Below are 27,692 nucleotides of genomic sequence, written 5' to 3'. Positions count from 1 at the left end.
TCATATTATTCTTATGACAAAATAATCTCTACAAAAGTAAGAGAGTTTATTAATTCCCATTGCTCATATAGAGTTATAAGTTAAGATTAGTATTAACAAGCGTAAGCAGATTTATGCTAAAATTCAATGCAGAACAATTATTAAGAGCCAAGAAGTAGGAAAATAAAAATATTTATTTGGTTACTTAAACCAATATCAGAAGCCATTTCATATCATGCATAAATATGTCCCTTTCTTGAAAGGAGTTAATAACATGGCTAGAACATCATTGTCACAGCTAACAGTGGTAACATTCAACATTTCCTTGCATGCATTATTTTTCCCAAGTGTTTGTTCTGATCTAAGTATCTGAAAAGTACCCTTGTCGTTGTATGGAAGAGTCCAATATCTAACATGGCCCATTCTTTGGAATCAATAGGACACAAATGATACATTGTAATTTCAATCTCTGATTTAATTGAACCGAGACATAGTTAATCAACTTAATACAGTGGAAAGTGAAGTTAATGAGACTAGTCACAAAAAACATTGTGGAAAACTAGGAATCTACGTAGAAGAGGATGCAGAAAGATTGTAAGAACCAGAGGTGGTTATGCAGAAAACAGCTTCTTCCAGACATCACAGGACTGATGCACACACGAACTCGCAGAAACTGTGGCAGCATGTGTAAGGCCTGGACAGGGTCAAACCAGTCAGTAGTCCAGCACAGCAAAGAGGTGGTTGTCCCAAAATCTCTCTCTTAACAACACAGTTATTTGCAATTAGAAACGGCTGTGAAAGAGGAACTCGGTTTTCACCAATGGAGTGACACTGCAGGTAGACAGCCATGCTCTAGCAGGCACCATGCTCAGGCATTGTTGACCAACACACAATGGACGCTGGTTTTTTATTGTGCTTTTGTTTTGCTTTGATATCTTTGTCTTACTGATTTTGTTTGCTTGCTTTCTTGCATATCTTTCTCTTCCCCTCTCTCTCTCTCTCCCCCCTCTCTCATCTATCTTTCTGTCTTCAAGCATAACAAACAAACTGAAAGTCTTACACACTTAGACCTGCACTCAAGTCTGCACACGCACGCGGTGTCCAGACTCACCCTTATCAGCAATCATTTGTTGTTAACCTACCGTGTCTGTGAATGGCTGCCCCTCCCTTTAGCAGATTACGAAAGTATTACTTTCACCTGCATATTCTCCCTAAGGCAACCAAGCTACCATTTTAGTGATACCTACTTTTGGCGCTAGAGAGGTTGGCACCGCACTCCTAATCGAGGTTGCTTCATATGGCACTAGTGTATTTTGTTATCCATTACAGATGAGAATCGGCTCACAGGTACCAGGTAAGAATACAATTGTCCATTACTTATCTCAAATGAAACACTGAACTGTCTTAGATTTGTTTCTCGAGATCTTTCAGGGGAACGCACCAAAAACAGACCTTAATGGAGAAGGCAGTCAGTAGTAGGTAAGACTTTGAACATCATACATTTGTCTGGATATGACGCTTATTTTCCTACTCAGCAGAGGAAGATTATAAATTGATATTAATTATGATAGAAGATAAAAGTATATGACTTTACTTTTTATAGTCTCTAAATAGATCTTCAGAGTAAGACCTTCCCAACAAACGTGAAAAAAAAAAAAAACCAATAAGACAAAACAAAACTAAACAAAAAACCAAGCAGCCTACGTGCATTGATGATTTCATACATTGATGATTTCATACATTATGATTTCATACATTGATGATTTCATACATTGATGATTTCATACATTGATGGTTTCAATAATCCTGAGCATTGTGACTCTTCATTTTGATATCTCAAGATCTGATATCTTTACTGATGGGCAGTGGTTCTGTTATAAGTCATCATGTCCACTGACCTAACAGGTAAGGGAAAGATCTATTTTCCATATCCACAAATAAATAAATACCTTGTGTTTACCATAAAAGCAACCTATTTTGTAAAGGGAAACTATTTTTATTACATTTTCTTAGAATTTCAGTTAGTTAAATCTTGTTAAAAATGATATTATATTACCAGGACATAACATGGAAATTTTTAAAATGCCAGTTATGGAGTTATTTTATATATAACCACAGAGCAAAATTAATTTCCAAGTGAGAGTTTCTCTTGCAACATGCATTCTATTTCTTTTCTCCTCCCCCCTTTTTTTGTTCCTATCTATAAAACAAAATCTCTACCCAGACTAGGGTCTCACAGCAACACGTTTTCTCATTGTTTCCTTTGCTCTTATGCAATTCCAGAGGATTCCACATTTTGCTTTATTGTGATATTTGAGGCCAGTTTCATTTCTCAGCCCACACAAATGCTATCCGGGCCGATCAGGTCTCTATTTTATTTCCGTGAAAAATATTGAATTTTAAGGTTGCTTTTCACAAAAAGTTGCACTCCTCACACAAATAACACAAATATGAAATTACAAAATGGAAAATGAAGGGAGTGAGTGGTCAAGTAAAGGAGGAAACGAACAGACGCCTAGCCTCATGCTGTGGTTACTGTGCCACAGGGACAACATATCTAGTGGTTAGCTAGCCTAGGCTGTGAGCGCACACTCCGCGTCTGTCTGGTCCTCTGAGTGTGACTATTTCGAATTCTCTACTCTCTTTGCTGGCAAGTATCACCCCGTGCTCCTTTTCACTTTGGTATTACTTAATGTATCAAATACCTCTTACTAAATCTGAGCTCCATTATTCCATCTTCCAAATCTTAACATCATTGTTGATTTACTTTGCTCAGACTTGTTAAGAGTTTGGTATCTCAGTAGAATGAGTAGAAATAATAACCTAACTTCAAACTTAACCTATAAGTTAAATCCAGCTAATTGACTGCTGACTGCATGCACAGGTTTTCGCCCCCTGGTGGAGGCTTAGGGAATGAGCTCAACCCTTTAACCAGAGAAAAACTAAACCATTCCTAAACATAGGGGGGGAAAGCGAAAAATACAATTCCATTCAAATTAAAGTCAGAGTCACACAGATGAAATAGAAAATGTAAGTAGGCATCAAGCAATCAAAATATAGGAACAGATTCTAAAGACAACAGAAAAGCAATGGGCTTTTCGTTTTGAATGCCTATTTCAAGTGTTACGATAAGCATGGGATCTAATCGATATTATTTTAATCGACACTGCTTTTCTATGGATCATATAGAAGAGCCACCTGGAAGTTAGAATAATTTCCATTAACCACGTGTTGTTCAAAGTGGCAAGTTTCTTCAAATCTCATTATTCTGAATAATCACAAGTAGTAACATTCGCTGCCAATCTAATTGGAGAAAAATTGAGGCTAAACACAGCAGACATTCGGTCTCTCATACATCAAATGAGAGTGCCCTCTAGAATTTGTTCAGAGAGCTTCAATGAAACAAAACAAAACAAAAATACAAAACAAAACAAAACAAAAAAGAAAACAAAAATAAAACTTCTAGGAAAATAACCTTTTTTTCTACCACCTCAACCCACCTGCATGTGCCTAGTCCGACACGTCCTCCCGAACTATGTCTGGTCAGGAGAATACCAGGACAACCGACTCTATACCTAGTGTGCCTGTTGACTAAACTTGATTGGCACACGTGTGCAATAGATTTGGCTTAGATTTACCTCAGCTCTGGTGTTCGTTCTTAGACCGAATCCAGCTGCTGAATCCTAATCCCCCATCTCTAGATTTCCCCACTATGGTCAAGGCGTGGATTAACACCACTGGCTGAGAATCACAAGGAATGTCTTGTGTGATCCCTATTACATAAGATATAAATAAGAATTACTTTCCTGAAGTTATTTTCTTGAAGCGAATTTATTACTCACATTCTCTGGTTTAACGGGTAATCAATTGGTATTTATTTGTAGTTGATCCATCACATTGTACACATTAAAAAGGTACAGAGTATTTTAGCCCATACATAATGTATAGTAATCATACCAGAGTTGGTGGCATGCCCGTCTCTCCACAGACTTAAAAAAGAACATGGAGCTTTTTTTTCCTCCTTTCTCTCCTCCTCTTTTGTCCTTTTTCATTTTCCTTTAGACAGAGATTCAGTATGTAGCCCAGGCTGGCCTCAGAACTTCAGTTGGAAGTCCTGTCTCAATTGCCCAGTGTCCGACTTACAGGCATATACGATCATATCTGCTTAAGATTTTCAAGGGAATAAGTAATTATCCAGATAACCAAACCCTTAGTCCTGATGCATGTGTGAAGGTTGAAATCGCCTGTATTCCCACCTTGAGTGCTCCCATAACATTTCTGTGTTTCCTTGTATCCTGACCTCCGCTGTGGGCTTGCACATGAGAATTATCACCATCATGGCACTGAGTTGCTTAATTGCACGTCTAAGTAAATCAGCACATACGTTTAAGCCAAATAACACTATAGGCTGGAAATTAAAACCTACCCGAACTCTCTGTTGCGTGTTATCCCACACACCGTTACACTGGAGGACCATTTCAGGAAACCACACTTTACAGTTCCCAGTGTTTTGCTGCAGACACCCGTGGCCTTACAGATGATGGGTGTGCTTGGTTGGTTTCCTTCAGCATTCTTGTTCTGTCTCTCATCTGAGATCCAGGATTAGGTCTGATGCTATAGTCGGCCACTTTACTCGACCTGAATTTCCTGTCCTCACTTGGCAACCTATAACACCCTTTAAAACACTAACGATTATAACTGATCTAAACAGTGTCAGTTATTTATCTATAGGCAATCATTTTAAAACAGTATCATTTATATTAACCCCAGATTAATCATTTCTTAGTTAATTCATCTTCTGGATTTTGTGGTTTTAATAATTTTATACTTTGTTTCTTATTTCCATTTTTTTTCAATCAGCTGTATACGGAGAACTTTGCAATCAATTTCTCTCCCTATCATGCCCCCAAGGCCCCTGTTGTGTGCTGCTGCTGTGTGTGTTCTCGTTGCAGTAACTCTGCTCTGCTTGGCTGCAATGTTGCAACCCTTAATTGTATTAATTATAATATGTGGATGAGCTCCACACTCCCGCCCTGGTGCTTCCGCATGGTTTCAGTAGAGAGCTCGCTCACCCACTCTCAGTTTCTTCTCTGACGGTACTGAGGAGGTGAAACAATGTGGAAGGCACAGTCAGCTCTGAGGACGATTCTGCAGTCCTCATTCTTGTTTTCAGGGACCACCATCCTGTGGCTGACCCCCACCTGTCATCTTTTTGCTATTGTTAAATTTTTCTGTTGACTTAAATGCTTAAGTGCATTATTTTACACCTTACAGAAATCATAGTGGATTTCTGAAAGCAGGGCATATCTACTCTACCATGTATAGCTTGACGTTAGGAGTAGGCAGGTCAAAAGATTACATGGATCATAAAATCTGATGGTACAAACACAAGGGGTTCATACAGTGTGAAGTTCTCCAGGTCCAAGAGGCAGATCATAGCATATTGATAGTTTCCTCTAGACTCCTTTTGTTAGTAATTTATGACACTGGCTTAGCAAACCCTGATTTCTACCCATGCGTACACACACAAGATCTTGTCCTATCACATGCCTGTGCATTTATTTCTGAGAATTTCTAGACACAGGAAACAGAAATGATGAATTTTGTTAAAATACATACTAAGTTCCCAATAAGCTGCTTTCAACATGCAGTACAAATCAGTGAATTATGATCTCTCCATGAAGAATTGCCACTCTAGCAACAGAACAAAAGACACGTATCTGTCCACTGTTGTGCACTATGATTTAAATGCTATTAAAATCTAAAACATATCTGGGATAAAGAGGTGGTGTTTGGTTAGGAAGAATGTGGCTGCACTTAAAAGTAATTAAAATGGGTCCTATTGAGAGGGTGACGTATTTTAAAGACAAGAGACAGTATGAGGTTGCAGACATTTTGGTATATTGAGATGGTCGAGCAAAGCATTAGAGATCAAAGTAGTGGCTCTTGACCTTTTTAATGCTGGGACCCTTTAATAGAATTTTCTCCATGTTATGGTAACCCCCAACCATAAAATTATTTTTGCTGCTACTTCATAACTGCAATTTTGTGACAGTTATGAACTGTAATGTAAATATCTTTGTTTTCCAATTGTCTTATGTGACCTCAGGTTGAGAACCTCTGGAATAAAATCACAAAGAAATAGATTAATACACCATAACCTTCTGAACTGTGAACATCCAAAGGAAGGAAAAGCAAGATAGGGCCAAATTTCATGGTGCTTGGACTCAAAGATCTCAAGTACTTTGTCCTATCTTTCACTGAGCTGGGGTATCAGGAGAGAATCCGATTGCTAACATTGCAAAAAACCTCTTTGTATCAGGACATGATGTGAAGACCATGAATGCATACTTAAAACAATTGCACTCCCAGACACTGGCATACTACTGAGGCAATGAGCCTCAAGGCACGAAAGACACAGAAGAAACATATGAACATTTTAAAAATTCCAAGGAGGCAAGTTTAAAAACCTACAGCTGGATGGTTTCAAATAAATGATTCACTGAAAAAGTAAAGCAGGAGATACATTAAAAAAATCACTGGTGGCCAGGAACTGGAGTGGAGGAAGAAACCTGGGTAAGGAGAGAATGAGGGTTCTCATGGAAGTGAGTTTGTAAGGTTTCCTGATGGTAGCGTTTGATGCCAGAACAAATCCATCAAACCCATAGAATGTACAATACAGCATTGACGGGCTATGATACATCTATGTAGGCTCGTCAGGTGAAGAGCATCACTTCAGGTGAAGGGGGTTCTACTATGAGGCCCTGTACATGTGTGGGAACAGGAAGTGTGTTTCTCCATCTTTGAAAGATTTTCCTGGCTTCTGTGTTGTCAATATAATACCTGAGGTCTAAGGTAAGCCTTGTGGAGCAGTTTGGCTCTATCACTGGACCCCAGCAAGAACTGACAGAGATGTGCTAACAGGAAACCTTCCGAGTCTGGGAATTCTGAAAATAGGAACAGAAACCTTTTCAGACGACAAGGTTATATGAAGTAATAAAAACAGAAGGCACAAGGCCTTGACTGAGATGTAGGAAGTTTGGAAATACTTTGGTAAGGCAACTGAGAAAAGACTGGAGTTAGATTTAGCCAAGTTAAATTGACAATCAAGTGGATATGCCAATGATTTTATGAAACAAACTCACTAGCTAGTGTAGAATCTGGCATGGACTTTCTTCCTTTCTTTCTTTCTTTCTTTCTTTCTTTCTTTCTTTCTTTCTTTCTTTCTTCCTTCCTTCCTTCCTTCCTTCCTTTCTTTCTTTTTTTTCTTTCTTTCTCTCTCTCTTTCTTTCTCTTTCTTTTTTCTTTTCACTGCCTCTGCCCATGCGAAAGAATGCTTGGAAATCTCTCATTGCTACTTTTCCTATTAGAGTCTTCAAGCTGAAAAAGGCATCTGTTATAGTTTGTCTATGCTCAGCCCAGGGAGTGGCACTATTAGAAGGTGTGGTCCTGTTGGAGTAGGTGTGTTACTGTGGATGTGGACTTTAAGAACCTCATCCTAGCTGCCTGGAAGTCAGTATTCTGTTAGTAGCCTTCAGATGAAGATGTAGAGCTCTCAACATCTCCTGCACCAGGCCTGTCATGTTGCCTTGATGATAATGGACTGAACCTCTGAACCTGTAAGCCAGTCCAAATTAAATGTTGTCCTTTATAAGACTTGCCCTGTCATGGTGTGTGGTCACAGCAGTAAAACCCTAACTAAAGCAGCACCTAAAACAGAATTTCTTCTTATGTTTTTGCAATAAATGCAAATTCCAAGGGAACCGGAAAAGACTAAGCTCTAGAGATCACATTCAGCAAGGACAACAGGACCCTTCCCCCCTTTCCTCTCCACAGTATCATTACCTACAGTTGATGTCTTGACAATCTTCTACTTTCTCTCTGCTCCAGTTGGGGAATGAAGCTTCTTGTATTGAGCCTTGTGATCTTTCCCCTTTCATTTATTTTCGTCCACCACTCTCAAACTGGTTTTTCTTCCTTTTCTCTCATTTCAGCTTCAACTCAAATATTCTCCCTGTATCCACTCTGTGCTTGAGCCATCGTTAAATTATTCTTTTTATACTGACTCTCTAGTAGAGGCTGGATGAAGATGGAGATATCAGGACATCAAGTAATATAATGTGGAAGACAGTAGGAGGCCAAATTAATGTAAGTGACTCCTAGCACCTATTTCTGCCTCCTTAAAAACTGCAATGCCAGTGTTTTCTGGTCTAAAAGTGTAATAGAGCAATGCTGCAGAGTCTGATCACTCTCTGTTAAAACATCACAGGAGCCAGTATTTCTTCCTGCCATCCACTCCACTCTTCTGTCTGCTCACATGTGTTCGTCCTCAATAGCAGGTCACCAGGAATTTCAACTAAGCCAAAGAATTGTGCCTAAAATTGACTGTGTATACCAATCTAGCTACTGATTCTGGGTAAAATCAATTTGTTTTTAGAATTTCTTCATATGGAGGTGGAGGACCTAATGCACCCAAACTCGGAGCAGGACACAGCTCGGTGTTCTGAGTAGGAAGGCAGATTCCAGCTGTTGGACTTCCAGCCATTTCTGCACCTGGGAAAAAAGGGAGAGTGTCATCTCTCAGGTGACAGGCAGTGTGTGGAGGAGATGAAATCTGTCCTTTCTCGGATCACTGGAGCAAGAGAGATTTATTTGTGCCCTTGAAAAAAAAATTTACAGCCATGTTGTTCGCCACAGTGATAGCTGAGTCACTGTAAGGAACAAATTTCCCAGAATGATCAGCCCACACCATTACTGATTAATCCGCCTGGATACATTTACATTGGAGCAAGTGGAACCAGAAAGAAATGTTCTGTGATAGGGACCACGAATATAATTCCTCTAAAGACTAGTACTGTCTTGCTGAAGGTCTTGTCATAGGAAACCCAAGTGTTACTAGAAACATTAGTCTACTATTAAAGTCCCCCATGTCTTGTTTATGTTTTCAAAATGCCATGAATACCAATAGTCCAGTAGTAAGTAGTAAGCAGGTTGACAGAAGCTGGGACAAGTTTTCACTTAAAATGCACACATAATAAAGACAAGACACTCTAAGTTTAAGAAAAACTTTTGAATAGATGTTCTTACAACTAGATTATATATAATACAGCCATTAAAAAAGCATTTCTTTTCCAAAGTCGTAACCTTGAGAGACCTTGAGTTCTTTTCCAGTGGCTCTTTCAGAAATCAGTATTTCCTTGAAGGACTATTTTTGAGTCACTGGAAAAAAAAATCAATCGTAATATTTTATAGCCCTCTCTTTTTGCATACTTATTCTTTTTATCCTGGGTATTTGTCTAACTCTGAATTTCATTGACATTTTTATATATTAACTTTAAAGGAAACACAAGCATGCCCACATATTTACATATTGATTATATCTGCTTTTGAATTATAATGGCAAGGTCATTACTCCCCCTGGAAACTCTACAGGCTACAAAGTCAAAATTGTTTCTCCCTGTCCTCTTCTAGGAGAGGTTCACTCATCTTCCTTGAAGGCCTCAGACCTGGTAGCATCCGGAAGATGACAAAGATGACCATAGTTACCAATAGAATTCAGAGTGCTAGACATTAGCTCACTGCCGGAATCTCTATGCATACTACCAAAAAATACTCTGTATGGATTATGAAATGTATTAAATATGTGTCACTTCTTGCTCCAGTGTTTTTCTTAGAATAGATTTTTAATTAATTAATCCAACTCCATGCTGACATTATATTACATTTACTTGGCTCACTTTTTTTCTCTTTTTGGGCAAAAGAATAAGAATGGTGTATATCTCTGAAACAGAAACATTGTCTGAAGGAAGAAACTTAGAAAAAGTTTCTTTTTTCTAAAGTAAAAATAAAGGTAAAGCATGCATGTATAGTGTTTAAAATAAGCCCAGACACAGCAAAGGATCATTGCTCTTCTGTAGCGTCAAATAGAGTGCCATGTTAGGAGCATGTAGCAAGTTAAATCTGTAACACCATTTTTTTTTAATCAAAGCAACTTTAATGTTCATATAATGATTTACATCATCATCATCTTTAGATATAACTCAAATCACTAAGTAAAAATATAGTAAACCTTTCAAAGTGCAGAAGCTTGGACTGAGATTACCTCAGATGGTGTATGCTATCAAATGGAGTTAAAGCTGATCTCCTCACCTCAATAATTACCTCCATGCAGAACATATGCATGAGTGCGAGGTCTTTTCCTGGTAGACTGCTGCTGAAGTGAGTGCAAATTTATCAGTAACAGCCTGCAGCTGGGGAACATTTGGCCAGTGCTTGACACATAGTATTTATGCTACTTTTAATTGATTTATCCTGCTGACATCAATATTGTGATCTGGGTGATGGTGATGTGATCCTGACAATTTGTCCCTGTGGTGAGAAAATGGAATCTCTATACTCCAAAGTTCCGTGTTGTTTTTAATGGTCGTTTTGAAAACCATAGGTGTTTTATTGATAAGCTAATTAAACCAATAGTCTTAGAGAACTTTGAAACAGTATGTGTAAAAACAAATTCACGGAGTTAGAAGCGGCTGGAATGGGGGATTTATGTATTTGTTTGTGTGTGTGTTTGTTTATAAGGCATGTATGGAGGTTAGAGGACAATTTGCAGAAACCGCTTCTTTCCCTCCTGCCATGTGAATCCCCAGGGATTGAATTCGAGTCCTCAGGCTTTAGCAATGGCCGTTACCCAACCAAGTCATTTTGTCAGCCTTTTAGCAACCTAATTCAGTTTAAACTTATTGCAGAAACTCTATAGCTTTGCCAGAAAACTGTTGGTGGAAGGACACATTTATTATTCAATTCTGTTACACGTTCATCAATGAAGTATTATAATTAGAGTACAGATTTCATATGTGATTGATAATAATTGCAAAAGATTTGACTTACTTTAGCATACATTTCACTTTTTCCTTTTTCCCTTCATTGGAGCACTGGGAAATGCGGAAGGAGGAAAGCTCCACCTGGCTTTGAACTTATTATGTTGGCCAGGCCATGCTGGAAACATACAGCCTTCCTGCTCATGTCTCCTGAGTGCTGTGACTATAGCTAGGATCACCATGTTTGGTCATCTTTCCCTGCTTTCTTGCTCTCTCTTCATGTAGACGAGAGGCTAGAAAGTCTGGATGTGAGTCGTAGTTCTATGGTACACTAACTGGAAGGCTTCCTCTTCAAATGTCTCTGTTTCTGCATCTTCAGAGTGTTGAGAATGGTAGCAATTGTTTCTCAGAGAGCCCTCTGTGAGAGCAAATGGGAGTGGTCTGCACACCTAAGAAACACTGACTCATCTGGCATTAGCAGAAATGTGTGAAGGAAGCATGCTGTATTCCCTTCCTAACATGCCATCGGATATTTACATGTGGTTTATAAACCATACAGAGAAGCTCTAACAGATCCTGTAGTAATAGAAGGCTGAGCCACCCACAGGGAGGAAGAATTGACTATAGGAAGGCTTGCTACCCGTCCAGGTCTCTGGAGTCCTTCATGCTCTTCCCAAGTGAGGACACTCACATTTAATCACTGCTGGGAAAGCCAGCACTTCTTTTTTCCTTCTGAAAGAGGAAAAATAAAAACAACCATCTGTGACATTGCAGAAAAGGATGGGGTTAGAGAAACTGCATAGCTGGAAGGCCGGGTACCAGGGCCATCAGCCCTGAGGGGCTAAGGCAGAGTGAGCATCCCCAGAGGAAGCAGAGTCAGAGGTCTTTACCAGGGATGCTACGCAGACTTCATGGTAAACTAGTAGTGTTCATTAACGTGTGGACAAACAGAGGTGCGGTTGTCTCCTCCTGTCTCTTCTAATGAATGTTAGGCACTTACCTACCCCCAGCCTTATCTGTTTTCCACTTATCTCTCAACCCTCCAATTCATTTCCCATTATAACATTAAATGCTTACTTCCTTATTAAAATGGGCTTCTAGTCAGCCTTTCAGCTCTACAATGTTACCTTCCATTAGGTCACAATTTTACTCTTATTTTTAGTGAATTATTTTTGGTGTTAATTCATTGTAAAAGTCACTTGGCATTACTTTTCAAATATAAACTAAAACACAAACTAAAATTCACATGCACACACACACACACACACACACACACACACACACACACATATATATATATATATATATACACATATATAATTTTGAAATCACTGCAATGACTCTTTCACTATTTGATGGTCCCCACTCTACAGTACGGAATTTTCTAACCATAATAGATGGGATCCTTGCTCTGAAATTAGTTAAAACTTGCATGGATTCCTTTAAGAACTGTCTCACTGTATGTTCTTATTCTCCACATGTGCTGGGAAGTGAGGAAGGGAAAGGGAATGTGGAGAAGGAAACAGTTGCAAATCTTCTCTCCTTTCTCTTGGATTATCAACTAGAGACAAGCTCCCAAAACATGATTAAAATAACAGGTAACATTCTGAAGCTGACAAGGAGTTCAAATAAGGTGTCATTTTACTCCTCATTCAAGTGGTAGGGGAAAAAGAAAAACAGCTCCATAGCTCTAGGATTAAAGCCTGAGAGAAAAAGGCAAGAGCAAAGGAGAAGCTGGCTCACAGCCCATCACACTCTGGAAGACCTAAAGCAGAGACGTGACTCAGAGCAGGACAGGGAGGCGGTGCAGTGTAGGGATGAGGATGACCAAGAAAGGAAAACTGCTTATGAGAGTCTGGCTGGATCCTGGAACAGGAGGGGTGCACACAGCAGAGCAGAAAAGGGCAGTTTAAAGTCTCTATGAAATGAACCGATGACCCTGAGTCTTCTCGCACCTCCAATACCAAACTCAGATTCCAGTTCCTTATCTTCTGCTTCCTTAACTGCAGACCTTCTTGAATCCTTCTATTCTCAGGCAACCCTTCCCCTGCTGAGATTCGGAATGAGTTTGCTAGGGCTGCCACAGAAACATAACCACAAGCTGGGTGGCTGTATCAGCAGAATTCTTTCCTCCTGATTCCGGAGGAGATATTCAGGAGTCAGCAGGGCTCCTGTCTCCTGAGACCGCCCTCCTCAGCTTGCAGATGGCCATCTTCCCCTCTTGTCTTCACAGCATCTTCCCTCCGTTCTGTTCCTGTCCCTGTCTCTGAAGTAGTCTCCCTTCAGAGGAATACCAGTCAGACTGCATTAAGATCCACGCTGCTTAACCTATTTTTAATTGAACTGGATCTCTAAAAGCTGTAACTCCAAAGATTTCCATGCACCGAAGTACTAACTAGTTGGACTTGTTAAGATGAACTCAGTGGATACACCACATGGCTCATGGCAGGATATAACAGATTATTTCTTCTGTTCCTGTGAATAATGAACTTCATGCAGCAAGCATGGTGTCCACAACAGGGAAGGCTGAGTGCATTTAATGTCAAGGTCTCCTGCACTGGATCCAGTGACCACACAGGGAGGTGTCTGACGCTAGAATATCTCATGCAAGTGCCAAGGTCCTAGGACAGAAGTGGGATCCACTTATGTGAGCACTGAGTCAGCAGAGTAATATGAAAAGGTGCCATCGCTGGACCAGGAGATTTTCCATGGACCTTGTGTGTTTGACTGAGACCCCAGGGACCTTCTCTGAGTAACATCTCATCAGACATTGCTATGGATTCCGCTGAGAACACCTTCCTTTACATATTTTAAAAGGATGTAGAGCCCCGTGCTTACTTTTTTTCCCCTTCCGTCTTCCTAATCTAATAATTTGGCAACCCAAGCAGTGAAATAATGGCAGGAAATTCTATATATATATATGAAATTGCCCATTTTATATATTTTAGCAATAGCAAAGTTCAAACAGTTTTAGCCTTTAATCATCAGTTAAAATTTTCCTCTTGGCTTTTCGTTTTTGAGGGCAATGTCTGTGAGATCCTGAGTGTCGAATCTTTGACCCTTATGTCAGAATAACAGAGCAATTCCAATTAATATATGCAATGAGTGGTGGTATTAACGTGAAATAACTTTTGAAGAAGTAAAATAAAGGTCCAGGAGTAACTGAGGGTTAATACGTCAAATGCACTGCATCCATTAAGATGTTTCCGGTGACCTACTTTCTGCATCTTGTGTCCTGGGCTAGGGGAACATCCTCTGTGTGTCAGAGTGGAAGAAAGTCAGAAACCCTACTCTGATGAGTTAGTAGCTCATCAATGTCACTCAAGCCATCTTTTATCTATTTATTTCCCTTTTTTCTTAATAGAGGATGTGTATAAAACTTACACATCAGTCTTTCTGTGAGCACATCCTCTGTAGCAGATGTGGAGGTAGATAGAGTTGGTTTTGTCCTTACTGTGTTTTGCAAGAACTACGAGATCAGGGAGGGCTCTCACTTCCTGGGATAGTAAATACTTAAAAAGGAAACGGGTATGTCCAGAATGTGAATATATAACAAAATTCTCATCTTGTATATAAATACAGCGTGGGTCTAGGCTGCGAATTGCCTCAAGATAATCTCTGGAATTTACTTCCTGAAATTATTAGCTAACGATCCCTGGGATGATAGACTTTACCACTGTCTAAATTGCTCTCCTGTATTCTATCCTAGCAAAGAGAAATAAGAATAGCAAGAGGCATGCCTCTAGGTCAACATTCGCATTAAAGATTGCCTTCTCAGCAAGATGAGCAAGTTTACTCTAAAAGTGTAGAGACAGGCTGAGGGAGGAGCCGAAGAAGGTGGGGCTGCCTTCTGCCCACTTTGAATTGGCAAGAGAAACACAGATGAGAAGTGAGAAGAAGCAATTACGCTTCTGTCCTCCAAGATGCGGAGAAATAGAAGAGCTACTGTAAGGGGGGCTAAATACGTCTTTAAAAGTAAGAACCAGAACTTTTAACACTAGGCTTGGGAGAAAGGATGGAAAATGGCAGGAATTCAGATCACAGAATGCGGTCTCTACTCTCAGGGGGTAGCCCTGTTAATATCTGAATCTTTGTATTGTGGGATAAGGGGGCTAGGATAGGAGCAGTCACACCTGACTTTAAAAGCTACCTCCCCCCAGTTCATAGCAAAGGTCTACTAATATATTAACTAGGGGCGAGAGAGAGAGAGAGAGAGAGAGAGAGAGAGAGAGAGAGAGAGAGAGAGAGAGAAGCCCCTAGAGAACTGATGAGTACTTTCTGAAGTTCACATTTATGAAATGGAGATTAAGTCTGAAAGGTCTGAAATTATTGCTTAGGACTTGGTAGATTTGAAATAAACATTACCTTTTTTAAAGACAATCTCTTGCTTATTTATTTATTTATTTATTTATTTATCTATTTATGTTATATGACTTCAGCCTAATCAGAGGCTGTGATTTTAAGGCCCCAGTCTCAGGGCCATCTATGCATGTTTTTGAGGCAATGTGTTAATGTGTGAGCTGTAATGTGCTTCCCCCGTCCCCAGTCAGGCAAGTTTAATATCAGGTATGTGAACCACCATGCAGCAAGCAGAAAAATATCACACAACCGTTGCTAAAACACCAGCCTTTAACAGACTGTAACACAAAGTCCAGAAGTAAAATATTTAAAATATAGCAAGCGACTTTCTAATATTTAAGGATGCCTAATGGAAGAGTTTTCCTCAGAGTGAGAAGGGCCAAGAAATAAGGCTATGTGCTCTCCTTTAGAAATAAAAGTTTACTTGGAAGAAAGAAAATCACATTTTTAAATAAGTATTTAATGAAGAAAAGGAGGTCAATATTTCCATGAATATCCCTTTGACAAACATTTAGTTAGGTTTAGTGACCATAATTCTCTTGATACTACATGAAAAGTAATTTTTATTTTAGGAGAAAGATCTATTTGTTATTGTAGAATTTAATTATCCTTCCCAAACAACAATTTCTGAAATTGATAGTGGCTTATCCTTGTTTAAGTAATGACTTCAGGCTGGGAAACGTATAGAAAATAAGAATCACTAAATATTTTTCTTTTGAATATATTTTTGCTAGTCCTTTGATAATTTCATTCCTGGGTAAATAATCCTAATTACTTCAACTCCTTCTAAAACCTACTTCCAGGTCCATTCCCACCTCCCACCATTCCCAGGTCCACCCCCACCTCCCACCATTCCCAGGTATACTACAAGCTCACCACCATTTCCAGGTTCACCCCCACCTCCCACCATTCACAAGTCCACCCCCACCTCCCACCATTCCCAGATCCACCCCCACCTCCCACCATTCCCAGGTCCACCCCCACCTTCCTACATACTCCGAAATTCCTGTCCTTCTTGTTCATTGTTAATATACCCCTGAGTCTCATTTCTGACTCATGGATAGAGACCATCTATTGAAGCATGGTTGATCTACCAGGAGCCGTAACTTTAAGAAAAATTTATCTACCATCCCAGAGAAGACATTAATTGTTAATAGCCCCTCATCTAGGAATGGGATCCTGCCTACCTCTCCCCTCTCCATGCTGGAATGGCTTGATCATGTGCAGGGAGCCACAGCTGACCTGGATTGCTGAGTCCAGAATCCTGTCACCTCTAAAAGACACTGTTTTATGCCAGTTCTCCCTGGCCTCTGGCTCTTACAATCTTTTGGCCCTCTCTCTGCAATATTCCCTGAGCATTGTGAAGGGTGGTGATGGTGGACTATATGTCCCTTTTGTGGCTGAACACCCCACAGGCCCTTAATACTACATTTGAAAGTTAAACTCTCTTAGGTTTTTGGTTTTGTCTTTTCCATCAACTTACTTGTTTGCTTCTGTGTTTTAGATATCAAAAACTCCACACTGGCCCAAGTTTCTGAAAGGTAGCCAAGATCATTTTTATCAAGAACTCTTTGGTCATCTGTGTGATAACATAAAATTTGGAAGGGAAAAAATCTCAACCACCTCTAGATAAAAGGACAATGCTTACAGGTGAAGAAATGATGACCAACTTTAGCCACAAAGAAACCGTCAAGTGTTTTCATTCTGCTGACAGATAAGACTGCCTGCTACAACTAACTCTTCTCTCCCCCCTTTCCTTCCCGGTGTGAAAACTGGAAAATGATGACCAGGCTATAATTTTGGATAGAACCTATAGGATGGGTGATGTTATAATCAGGACTCCTTAGAGGTTTTGCAAAGAAGTACATTAGAGCTGACTGTCTTGTGCCCAATCCTAATGGTTTCAAACTCTCCATTGGCAACTGTTACTTCAGAGAACATGGTTCAGTGTTTCTTGAGACGAGTTAAATGAGTTGGCAGGGGCTTAGTAATTAAGACTCTAACTACAGGGTAGGAAGGAGTGATATCAAAGCAAAGAGACGCTCTTCTGAACTCTAAGTGCTCCCGCTCGTTTGGGGTGTTTATCTTCGCACATTTTGATTCGTTTGTTGACTGAACAAGCTGCTTAGGTTCTTTCGCCATTCTCTGCGGTGAGTCTGTGAGGCACATGTTCTCTGCTGTCTCTTCTCTTTTTGGGCTTGATCCCTCTTTAATACATACCTTTGGCTCTCCCAATAGTTATGTATTTTCTAAGTGTGTAAATCTTCCTTGGAACGATAGTTTTTCACGATTTCACAGGGGAACCCAGAAGGATATCAGCAACTCACCATAAACGGGATCCAAGTCTCCAACAGCAAAAACAGCCATGGTGCGTCTGGGGCGATCAGTTCCACAGCTTTTCAGCCAGCACTGCAGACAGAAAAGCACTACTCCACAAAGGAGAACCACTACGACAGTCAGCAGGAGGAGCCTGGCACCAAACATAACAGAGGAGAAGTGAGGCGGAGCATGTAGAAGTGTGAGTGTCTGGCACTGTCTGGGAAGTACACAGGGCCTCAGCTATGCGTAGGCTAACGAGTGCAAAGGTGAATGTCAAGTTCTTGGAGGAATCTGTTATCACTCTCCATTGCCAATATCCTCAGGGAGGGCTGGTGCTGAGAGCTGGTGGCAATAATGCGTTCCTTGAAACTAGAGGGTTTATCTAAAAAGTGAAGTCACTCTTTCCTTTTCCCCTTCCTTCTTTCCCCTTTCTTTTCCTTCTTCTTTTACTCAACATCCTATTCATTTGATCCATTAGTATTTAAACAAATGTACATGTTTGACATATCGGGATTAAGGATTCAAGACAGAGAGGACAGGATCTCTGCCCTTGAGGAATTGAGTGTTTTATTCACAGAATTAATGTTGAGTTTGGAAAATTATGCAAGTTTTGATTTAGGGTATTAGAAGAACTGTTTTAAATGTTCTGTAGGAACATCTCATTAAAGACACATTTGGCTTTTACAACCAGAGGTAGAAAGGATCTCTTGGAAAGTTTTCAAGAAGGAATAATTATTTTATCATTAACAAACTCTAGCTATAGAATTAACTCTGAGTCTTGAGAACCATGGATACTTTATCATAGGAGGCATTTAGCAAACACTGGCCTGAAACTGATATTCTCTGGACGTTGACTCATAGTTGCCCAGTTTTCCCTCAGCCGTGTTTATCCTCAGGACACTGACGTTCGTCTTAAACCAATCACTCGCCAACTTGTGAAGAAAGAGACCGCAGAGTGTGCGGATCTGAGTTGGGAGGTGTGTTCTACCCGTGTCCCCAAAGCTCAGGGATGCTCATGGGAGGAAAGAAATAGGAAAAATGTCAGAGGCAGAGGGAGCAAATGTCTGTAATGAGACTGCATCTGATGGACTTGACTGTCTTGAATTACCTAAGAGGAGAAGTGTGCACACACAGCCACGTTTTATAAAAGTTTTCAGAGAACCTTACCAGATAGACCAGCCATCAGGATATTGTTCATCATAATTTACACACCTAGTAATATAGAAAGAGCAGTGAGTCTCTAATTTGAGACAAAAGAACACTATTCCTTGGGCTTTAAACTTTATACTCAACATATCTATTTTTCCCGAATACCTACCTGCTCACTTTCCTACAGATTAGTTCCCAATATACTAAGGAATATTTACCCTATCTCTACATCACTCAAGACACTCAGTACACAAGTAGATTTGCACTAGATGTGTAAATAAAATACCTCATTGTGATAGCTTTGATTCTAAAAAGTAGATGATCTGAACCATGGAAAAATTAGCTTGGAACATTTTAAGGACAAAATGCTAGATGCATTAGGTGATTGTCATTCTACCACGCTTATTCTGTATTTTCAGCTGTTCAGATAGAGCCCTTTATAATTCGAATTCTCTATGGTGGGTTTATAATCAGTGGAAATAGCTCCTAGGATGTGAACATGCATGTGGTATTCAACTCAAGAGTTGATACCAGGGACTAGGATATTGCTGTGATAGACCTGACCATGCTTTTGTTTGGAAGAATGTGGATTTTGGGATTTTGGATTTGGAAAGCAGTGGAATTATTTAAGTGGGGGAATGAATGGACTATTCTAGTAAAAATATGAAAGACTTTGTTGCTGAGAGTGGTTTAAACTGTGCAGACCTGGTCCAAGTAGAGAAGAATTTCAGGATGTGGCCTAGAGACTGTTTTGTGGTATTTTGGTGAAGAATGTGCTTGTCATTTGCCCTTGTCTGTGCTGGGAGGCATAGCACGCTGAATGTAGAGAGCATTTCTTCAGAACTCACTGTGCTGACGCTGATCCTGGGAGTGCACAATGATACTGGTCACTAGAGCCTGGTTGACTTCTGAAAAGAAGATATTCATAGTCATGCTGCCCTTCAGGCAATGTTAAAGTCATGCTGAACATGATGTAGCTTGAAAGCATTCATAATACATCGCCCCCAGCACTCTTCCTAAGGTAGTGCACTAGGTGTTCCAGGACAATAGTCAGAAATCATATATGACATATCATGTTTTTTGTTTGATGCTTGTTTGTATTTGGTTTTCTTTGTTTTATGCCAAACACAGAAGACAAAAATCATTTACTATCTCAGAATCTGGCTTATTTTTTTTTTATTTTTTGAGATTTGGATTTGGGGTATGTTTTTATTTGGGGGTACCTACAGAGGCTAACAATGTTCATAAACACAAGTGGCTAAGAGGAAACTGGACGCTTGAATGTCACTTCTAAAACGGATTCTAAGAAAAGTTAACATCGGAGAAGAAGCTTGAAAATAATCAATCACAGATCTTATAAGGGGACATGATGTCATCTTTACCAGTTCAGGACTGAGCCCAAGTGCTAATGCCTGTGCCGTAAATGTGCTACCAGCTGAGCACAGAACGTGACTATAAAGACCATCGGGTAAAGCGTTGGAACCATTTGACAAATAGTAATTTTTCTGGTAGAGACTCATCTGAGATACTGTAATATTTTTATAGTTTGAAGTTTTGTATATCTATATACACACACATATTTGACTTTTGAAGTCACATCTATATCTATATATCTATATCTATATCTATATCTGTATCTATATCATGAAACTCTAAAGTATTAAAATGCAACAATCTAAAAAACATGGTATGCTACTCAAACTATGAGCAAACCATGAACTCTTGTTTTAGATCCTTGACCTCTGAGCTCCTGGCTGGGAAATGGAGTGTTTCTTCCTCAAACAGAAATCTCTGCCGTATCCTTTTTCATTTAAGGTGGTCTATAGAGTGCAAAGTCAACCATAAATATTGAGTACCTTGATTTGTTTGTTATTTAATACCGTTGAGCCACTTAACATAGATTTCAGGGTTAACACCTATCCAACCTCATTTCATTTCCTCCTTCTGAGCCCATTGCACCCCCTTGTGGAGGTTCTGAAGAATAAAAGCTTGGGAAACTTCACTGGAGAAATGAAGTTATAGTGTATTTTCACAATGGCTGGCAAGGAGGGGCCATGTATTTCGTTCTGATCATGCACACCTGAGATTCAGAGTATGATGGACATCAGTTCCCACACTTGAAGAATTCAGGAAGACCTACAGAGCTATTCAGAAGGAAAGAAGATTGGTCTTCTGGCTGCAGGGACATCCTTTCTTCTTCCTGGACTCCAAGTCTTACTCAAATTGTGTTTTTCAAAAATAACTTTTGAGTTCTAAAATAAACTCTAACAATATTATAATGGCTCCAATTTTAAATATAATACTTTCAAAGTAGAGAAAGGTTGTATTCTTTTTAAAAAGTTATCATTGAATAATATTCTGCCTAGTATGCTGATATTGGTCCTAAACCAGCAGACCAGTCAAGTTACAAAAGAAAGAGAGTACAGTGTGCAAGTTTAAATGGGTTAGCTGTATCATACTGGTGTCTCCAAGGCTCAGAGATCATCATAGAATTTGGGGGCAAGCAGAAAGTGTGCAAGACCAGTGGTAGAGCATACCTCTAGTCCCAGCACTTGGGAGGTTGAGGCAGAAGGATCTTTGAGTTGAAGGTCAGCTTGATCCACACAATGAGTTCCAGAAAACAGCCAGGGCTACACAGAGAAATTCTGTCTTGAAAAAAAAAAACAAACAAAAAACGAAAGCCAAACCAACCAACGAATCATCCACCACAACAAAAAGGTTGTAAGAGCCAAAAGGAATGACCATCTATAATAAAAGTATTTGATAGAAGTGGCTGTTGGACACATGAACTCACAATGGCTGGGACCACATGTACAAAACCTGGAAAATATCACAAACAGGCAAATTCCTGGCATGGCTAGGGGATGAGCTCATGCCATTCCACACCACGTGAGGAGCTCCTGACGGTTGTTCACTTTTGATTTCTTCCTCTGGAGAGAAAGAGCTACTTTTCCTGAGCCATACAAGCTCTAAGAGGCAGTTCACTCTCCAGGAAATAAAGCTCCACACCCACCCAGATACAGGCAGCTCTAACTCAACTCACTGGCTATGAAGAGTCAGAGAAACCACAGATGCGGAAGAGAAGTGTGAGAAGTTAGGAGAGTAAAGGTGGGCAAAGGATGGGATGGGTAGGTTGGGTTCGAACATTATATGCATGTATGAATGTTAAAGGAATCAATCACCTAGGCCTCTCTCACATATGTAGTAGGTGTGCAGCTTATTGTTCATGTGGACGCCCCAACAATGGGAGCAGGGGCTGTCCATGACTCTGTTGCCTGCCTATGGATCCTGTTCCCCTATCTGGGCTGCCTTGTTGGGTCTCAGTGGGAGAGGGAGTGCATAGTTCTGCAGTGATTCTATGTGCCTGGGTGGGTTGGCACCCAGAGGGGACCTCCCCCTTCTTAGAGGAAAAGGGGAGGTAGGATGGGAGAGGGGACCATATGAAAGGGGAGAATAGGAGGAAGAGAGGCTGAGATTGGGATGTAAAGTGAATAAAGTAATTAAATTTTTAACTTAAAATTTTCAACTGAAAAGGAAAACTGTAGAGAAAAATACAAGTCAGGAGTTTTTAAGATTTAAGGAAACACTTGATATTAGAGGTCTCTACAAGTAGACGTCAAAGGAAAAACACTGTATACAGAAGCCCCTAGACTCTTTTTCATTTGGATGTTGTGGAACGATTCCTCCTTGCACAGATGGCTAGACAGATCCTTACTGCTCCCCCTTGTGCTGTAAATCTATGGACCGAAGTCACAAATTTGTTCATGTGGTGACTTCAGGAAGGAACCTGGAGAGCTGCTGGGCTCTCCTCTGTTTCCATCATCCAGTGTTTCCCACAGCAGAAACTGTTCTGGACCAGGTGCATAGCTGCATGTGAAATATTTTACTTTCAAACATCAGTGACATAAGGAGGGAGCACATTACTCTGCTTCTCCTGTAAAATTGAGAAAACTCAGTCACAGGCGAAATGACCTGGGTGGCACATCTTTTTGAGGGGAAGACACAAGAACGTAAATAGAAATGAACTAGCAATACACTCTTTTCCTTAGCGCCCTGTGATACTGCAACTGGGCGTTGCAGACTCTCTATCTCCCTATGGAGTCAACACCCAGGATCAGCAGTGGGGCTGATCTCCATCTCTGGCTTATGGTTCCTGCAGTTAACAGAACAGGAGAAAGTCCTGCGGAGAGGAACAGAGGAAGGAGCATCGCTTACCAATTGTCCAACCACTCCTTGTTATAGAAGCCGGAGTTCCGCTAACAAGAGAAACAACGTCTTCATAATAGTCTTAGAATAAATGAATAACAAATTCCACGGGCTATGTTCTTTTGAACAATAATTTCTCAGCATGAGCCGCCGTGCAGTTCAGCTATAATAGTTTGGAAGTGGGAGCAGAGCGAATCATGTCGTCTAAAACTTGACTGGAAATTGCGTGGTATCTACAAAAAGCACAGACTGCTTATCCCTCAGTTATTTCACCAAGTACACAAAATTTTGAATTAAAAGTTACATGTGAATATTCCCCTTTTTTGTAAAAATACTGAACACTGAATTCTCAGTTCTGGGTGCAAGTCTAAGTTTTGTCTGTTAGTTGCTTTCCTGTGTTACGTCCTTACCTTCTATGGCAAGGTCTTACGCCTCCAGGAGAGCCATGGACTGGTTATGTAACCCGAACTAGCATTGACTTGAGATCTTGATGCCTCAGCCTTCCCTCAGAGTTCTCAGGTTATAGCATGTACCATCACACCTTGACCTTTCCCTAATATTAAACAAAATGTTCAACTCACTGAGCCAAAACAGATTGTTGACATCTCATTAGGAAACCTATTCTGGCAATTAATTTACAAAGTCATTTATATTTATATATCATATTCATATTTTGTTAATTACCATGTATTCCTGGATGGTGTAATCAGTTATGTATAGGGAGAAGAGTAGATTAAAAATATAACTAATTAAAATGAAAGGGTGTGTAACATGTTTTATTTCATACACTCAATTATAAAATTTGGATTGTATGTAAAGCAGAACAATGTGTTATTTACATTAAATATTACGTTATAAATGCAGCTAGAAATACAAAAAGAGTAATTCAAACCAAATTGCAAATATCCAGTGGTTAAAAGCAAATTTAAGAGAAAGTGATAATAGATCGTTTTATAATGGGTATAAACTGTTTGTGAATGTCTTCGGCCATAGTTGATATACTAAAAAAAAAAAATGACTGCTAGGTATTCAGAATGTGTTTAATGTAGCCAGGCCTCCATCAGAGTGAGCCTGCCCCTTCTAGTTATTGCCTCTCCAATATTCTCTGTTATCAAAATGCATGTCTCTGTCTTTGTTTTGACCATGAACTTTGGGCCATTTTTTTCTTATGTTTTTTTTTTCATTCCTAAACACTATTTAGAGCTAACCATTCTGTGATTCTTTTTCTCTAGTGGGTTTGTGTTGCTCGTTCACTGTGTAACTGGTAATTGATTCCTTCCTTTTGGTCAGGCAGGCAAAACAATGGTCATAGGAATGCAGGTGAAAAAGGAGAATCTTGTTGAGATGTGGGACTTGTGTTCTCTCCTAAAATAGCACGTCTTTTATTGCAGACTCATCCAGCTAACACCGTCTTGTGTACAGTATTGTGTCTAGCTTCAGTGGATGTACTTTTTTATGATATTTCCCTGGAATATCAGTCACTCTTTTGTCTTTTCTACATTTCTTCCCTGCTATTTTGAATGTCAGCTGAGGCAGTTTTTTTTTTTTTTATCTTTACTCAACAGAAAATAAATGAAGCTAAGTATAACAGATGCAGAGATGTAAAACGGCTCACAACGAAAGCTCACACCTACCCATCAGCTAAAACCATGCTATGGACTGATTATCTCCCTCTTCTTCAGAGTCCTGTCAATATCAAGGGAAAGCTGCAGCCCCAGAGCTCTAATGCAGCTTATAGCTTCCCGGTACCGTCCTTCCTGGTTGTAATGATTGGATACTAGGGTCAGCAATTAAGGCTGTCAAAGGCAGAAAACAAGGAGACTAGATGTGGGCAGCCTTCAAGTCCAGAGTCAAGTAAACACTATGAAGAATTGCTCAGTCATGGCGCAGCAGAGATAGCTGAATAGCAAAGCCAAACATTAATGCAAAGAAGCAGCAATGAAGGGGCACGCACCAGCTCAAAGAGCCACGCACACTGTGAACAAGAGGATTTGAAACTGAATGATTCCACGGCTGAGGACAGCTCCCTCTTGGCCTGTCTCCTGCTTCAGAACCCCTGCCCAAAGATGGGGCTGTGAGAGTATGAGGCAGTGGTAACTGGAAACAGCTGGCTGGCAGAGTGCTCCACCCAGAGTGCAGCGCTTGGCAGAAGTGCTTTCCTGACACTTGCGCTCAGTCGCACAGCATTACAGTTCCCATTCATCATCATCAGTCTTATCAATGGCACCTCCTCATCTTCGGAATAGCATTCTGAGAACCATTAGGTCTCAAAAAGCAGCGAAATGAATCAATTATTCACACAATTCGCATCCGATGCCCTTTGAAACGCACACACAACGCAGGATAAAATGTGGGCTCATTTAGTTAGATTTGAAAATGGACTGCTTTGAAACTGGTCCTTGAAATCACCATACTTACCAACTTGGGGGCAAAGGAAGAGGACATCACAGTTCTTTTCTGTGCTGAAAACCTGGAAACCTTACAGGAGGAGAACCCAAGAAAACCGAAAGGCTGGAGATCCATGAGTTTCTTCTTTATTTACTCAACAGCGATCACAATGACAATTGCATTTCCTGTTTTGTTGTTGTTGTTGCTGTTCTTGTTTTTTTTTGTTTTGTTTTGTTTTTTGTTTTTAGAAAGCGGGGAATTTTTTTTTTAACATGATTCTCTTTAGGGCTTTTAAGTGACTTGAGTGTGCTGATTCTTTGAATATTACAAAAGCTAAATAAAAACAATATTTTGGTATCTACTTACATTTCATTGTCTTCACAGGATAGATTCGAGAGCGCTAGCTGAAACACATATTTAGAACAATAAAATTCAAGGCTTGCATTAATTTAATCCTTTAATGAAAGCAGTGCCTGGAGACAATGTGATTTTACTTCTCTCTCTCTCTCTCTCTCTCTCTCTCTCTCTCTCTCTCTCTCTCAAATTAAAAGCTTTGCAGCAAAGTTTATTGTTGGTACACAGAGTTTTAATTGAAAAAGAAATAGTCTCTGGGTAGATTCTTAAATTCAGCAGGAGCAGGAAACCTACTGACGTTCCTGTCCATGCTACAGAACACAGATTTGAACGGTGTATTGTTTTCTCTGTAGATTTTGCTTGATCTAGAGAGCCACTGGGACCCTTGAATTTCTTTGTTTTGAATTTCAGTGAGAGGCAGGATGGTTATTATTTGGGTATTATTTTCATGTTAAGGGAAAACATTCCCCAGTCAACAGAAACAGAAGTCAATCCTGAAGGCTTTTAATAATAGTTAAATACACATACAAAGGGAGTGCTTTTAATTACTGAAGTAAATGTATGGTCACATGATATTCCTGTATGGGGAGAAAATGAAATATATCCTTTTATTTCACAAAGAAGAAAAGAAATAACCTTTGAGAGGTCCAAAATCTTCAGCAATCTAACAAAATTATCTTAGTTCTAGGTGCTGAAAGGTAGAGGCTACATTTTCCACCCACAGTCTCAAGAAAAGAGATGTTTCTTTTTAGAGACTGTGTTTGTATGCTACGTTGACTCTCAATGGACAGTGCTTTGTACAATGAGAAGACTTTTCAAACATCATTTACTTGTAGCACTGAGGGGCTGGTTAGGTCAGTTGAAGCTTTAACTTTCCTAGACTATCACATGTAAAGATGAGTACAAATAAATTGTTACAAAATTTCAAGTGACAGGCTTGGGGTGTTTTTTGTATTTAATATGTGATTTCCCTTTGATCTCAAATGTGCCTTTTTTAGCACCTAGTGTTTATGCCATATGGAGCGATGGATTGGCCATCAGAGAGCATGATAATGAACAATTTATAAGTACAGAAAATGAGTTGTATTCTCTTTTGCTAGAATGCTGCAAAGAGATTTGCATACTAACCGGGAGCAAAATGAGCATTCAAATTCTGTCTATAAAGAAACTTTGTTTATGATTAGATGTAAACCATTTGGGATCTAGCTTAACAGATAAAACAAATTAAGCCAGCCTTTTCCTTTCAAGTCACTACCTAGTCTTCTCTTTCCATTGTACCCTAGTAAGGAGTGCGTGGTACCTCGTTAATACCACCAAAGGGCCAATGCATTAGCTGCCAGGCTCCCAGGTAGTTATGAAACAGAGAAAGAAGGTCTTAATATGTTGTGCTCTTCAACCTTTCAGATGCCTTGCATTCAAGTAACAGAAACACAAGGATGTCGGTATTGGTTCCAAAAAGATTCTGCTACAGACTAGCCACATAAAACTAAAAGTTGGCTCTGTCTGCTGCAGGAGGAGCTGAAAGTCTGTCAGGATCGAGTGAGCTGCAGAGATTGGCAGACATTTTCTAAGTTAGTACAGCTATAGCATTTCTGTGTCCATAGCATTTCTGAGTTTGAAAACAGCCCAAAGTATAAGAAAGTAAAGCACAGCGTACAATTCCGTCAGGTCTTTCAGCAGCCGTGCAGATAGGAACAAAGGAATGAGACTTGAGGTCACGAATTTGCTGGGTTTCATTCTCGGAACAATAACTAATATAAAGCATTGGGTGCTGGTGGCACCTGGAAGAAATTACACGCAGCAGTAAAATCACGCAAAGGACAAATTCTCAGTGTCTCAACCCCATAGAGACCCCCCAAAACTACCAGAAGTATCAATTATTACCTGGAATAGTGGCAAACACAGGTATCCCATTGTTGGGATTTTGGAAGCGACACGGAAAGGACTGGATCTTGACATACTAAAGAGAATGATGCACCCAGATCCGTAGCTCACCCACTCTGATTAGCTTCCTCAGAATGCGTTAGCTGCTCTGTGCTATGCGTCCTGCTGCAGCGTGCATTAATGATGGAGTATGTGACCAATAAAGGGCACCCGGGGACGGAATGTAAGCTACACGCT

At 40.0% G+C, this 27,692-nt stretch overlaps 1 protein-coding gene across 3 annotated transcripts; it reads right to left on the bottom strand.

The window, feature by feature from the left end:
• Nucleotides 1-220: 220 nt before the first annotated feature.
• On the bottom strand, nt 221-27,647 carry Tmem207 (transmembrane protein 207). Of its 3 annotated transcripts, NM_001432562.1 has the most exon segments (6): nt 7,289-8,532; nt 17,483-17,625; nt 18,642-18,686; nt 19,329-19,531; nt 25,584-25,621; nt 27,456-27,647. In NM_001432562.1, coding segments are annotated over 4 exon segments (447 nt in total). In that variant the 5' UTR covers nt 19,457-19,531; nt 25,584-25,621; nt 27,456-27,647; the 3' UTR covers nt 7,289-8,401.
• Between the last annotated feature and the right edge of the window lie 45 nt (nt 27,648-27,692).

Source organism: Rattus norvegicus, chromosome 11 (assembly GCF_021556685.1).
Source record: "Rattus norvegicus strain SHRSP/BbbUtx chromosome 11, alternate assembly SHRSP_T2T, whole genome shotgun sequence".
Classification (NCBI taxonomy): domain Eukaryota; kingdom Metazoa; phylum Chordata; class Mammalia; order Rodentia; family Muridae; genus Rattus; species Rattus norvegicus.
This window is presented reverse-complemented; position numbering and strand designations above follow the sequence as displayed.

Bases quoted from the DNA above. Each gene is read 5' to 3' on its own strand.
- Tmem207 (XM_087575193.1), bottom strand. From the start codon at position 19,456: ATGCTCTCTACATTCAGCGTGCTATGCCTCCCAGCACAGACAAGGGCA. The intron at 18,687-19,328 runs GTCTGCACAGTT...CTATATTACTAG, and splicing joins TTCTTCTCTACTTGGACCAG to GTGTGTAAATTATGATGAAC. The intron at 17,626-18,641 runs GTAAGGTTCTCT...GTTTGGTGCCAG, and splicing joins CCTGATGGCTGGTCTATCTG to GCTCCTCCTGCTGACTGTCG.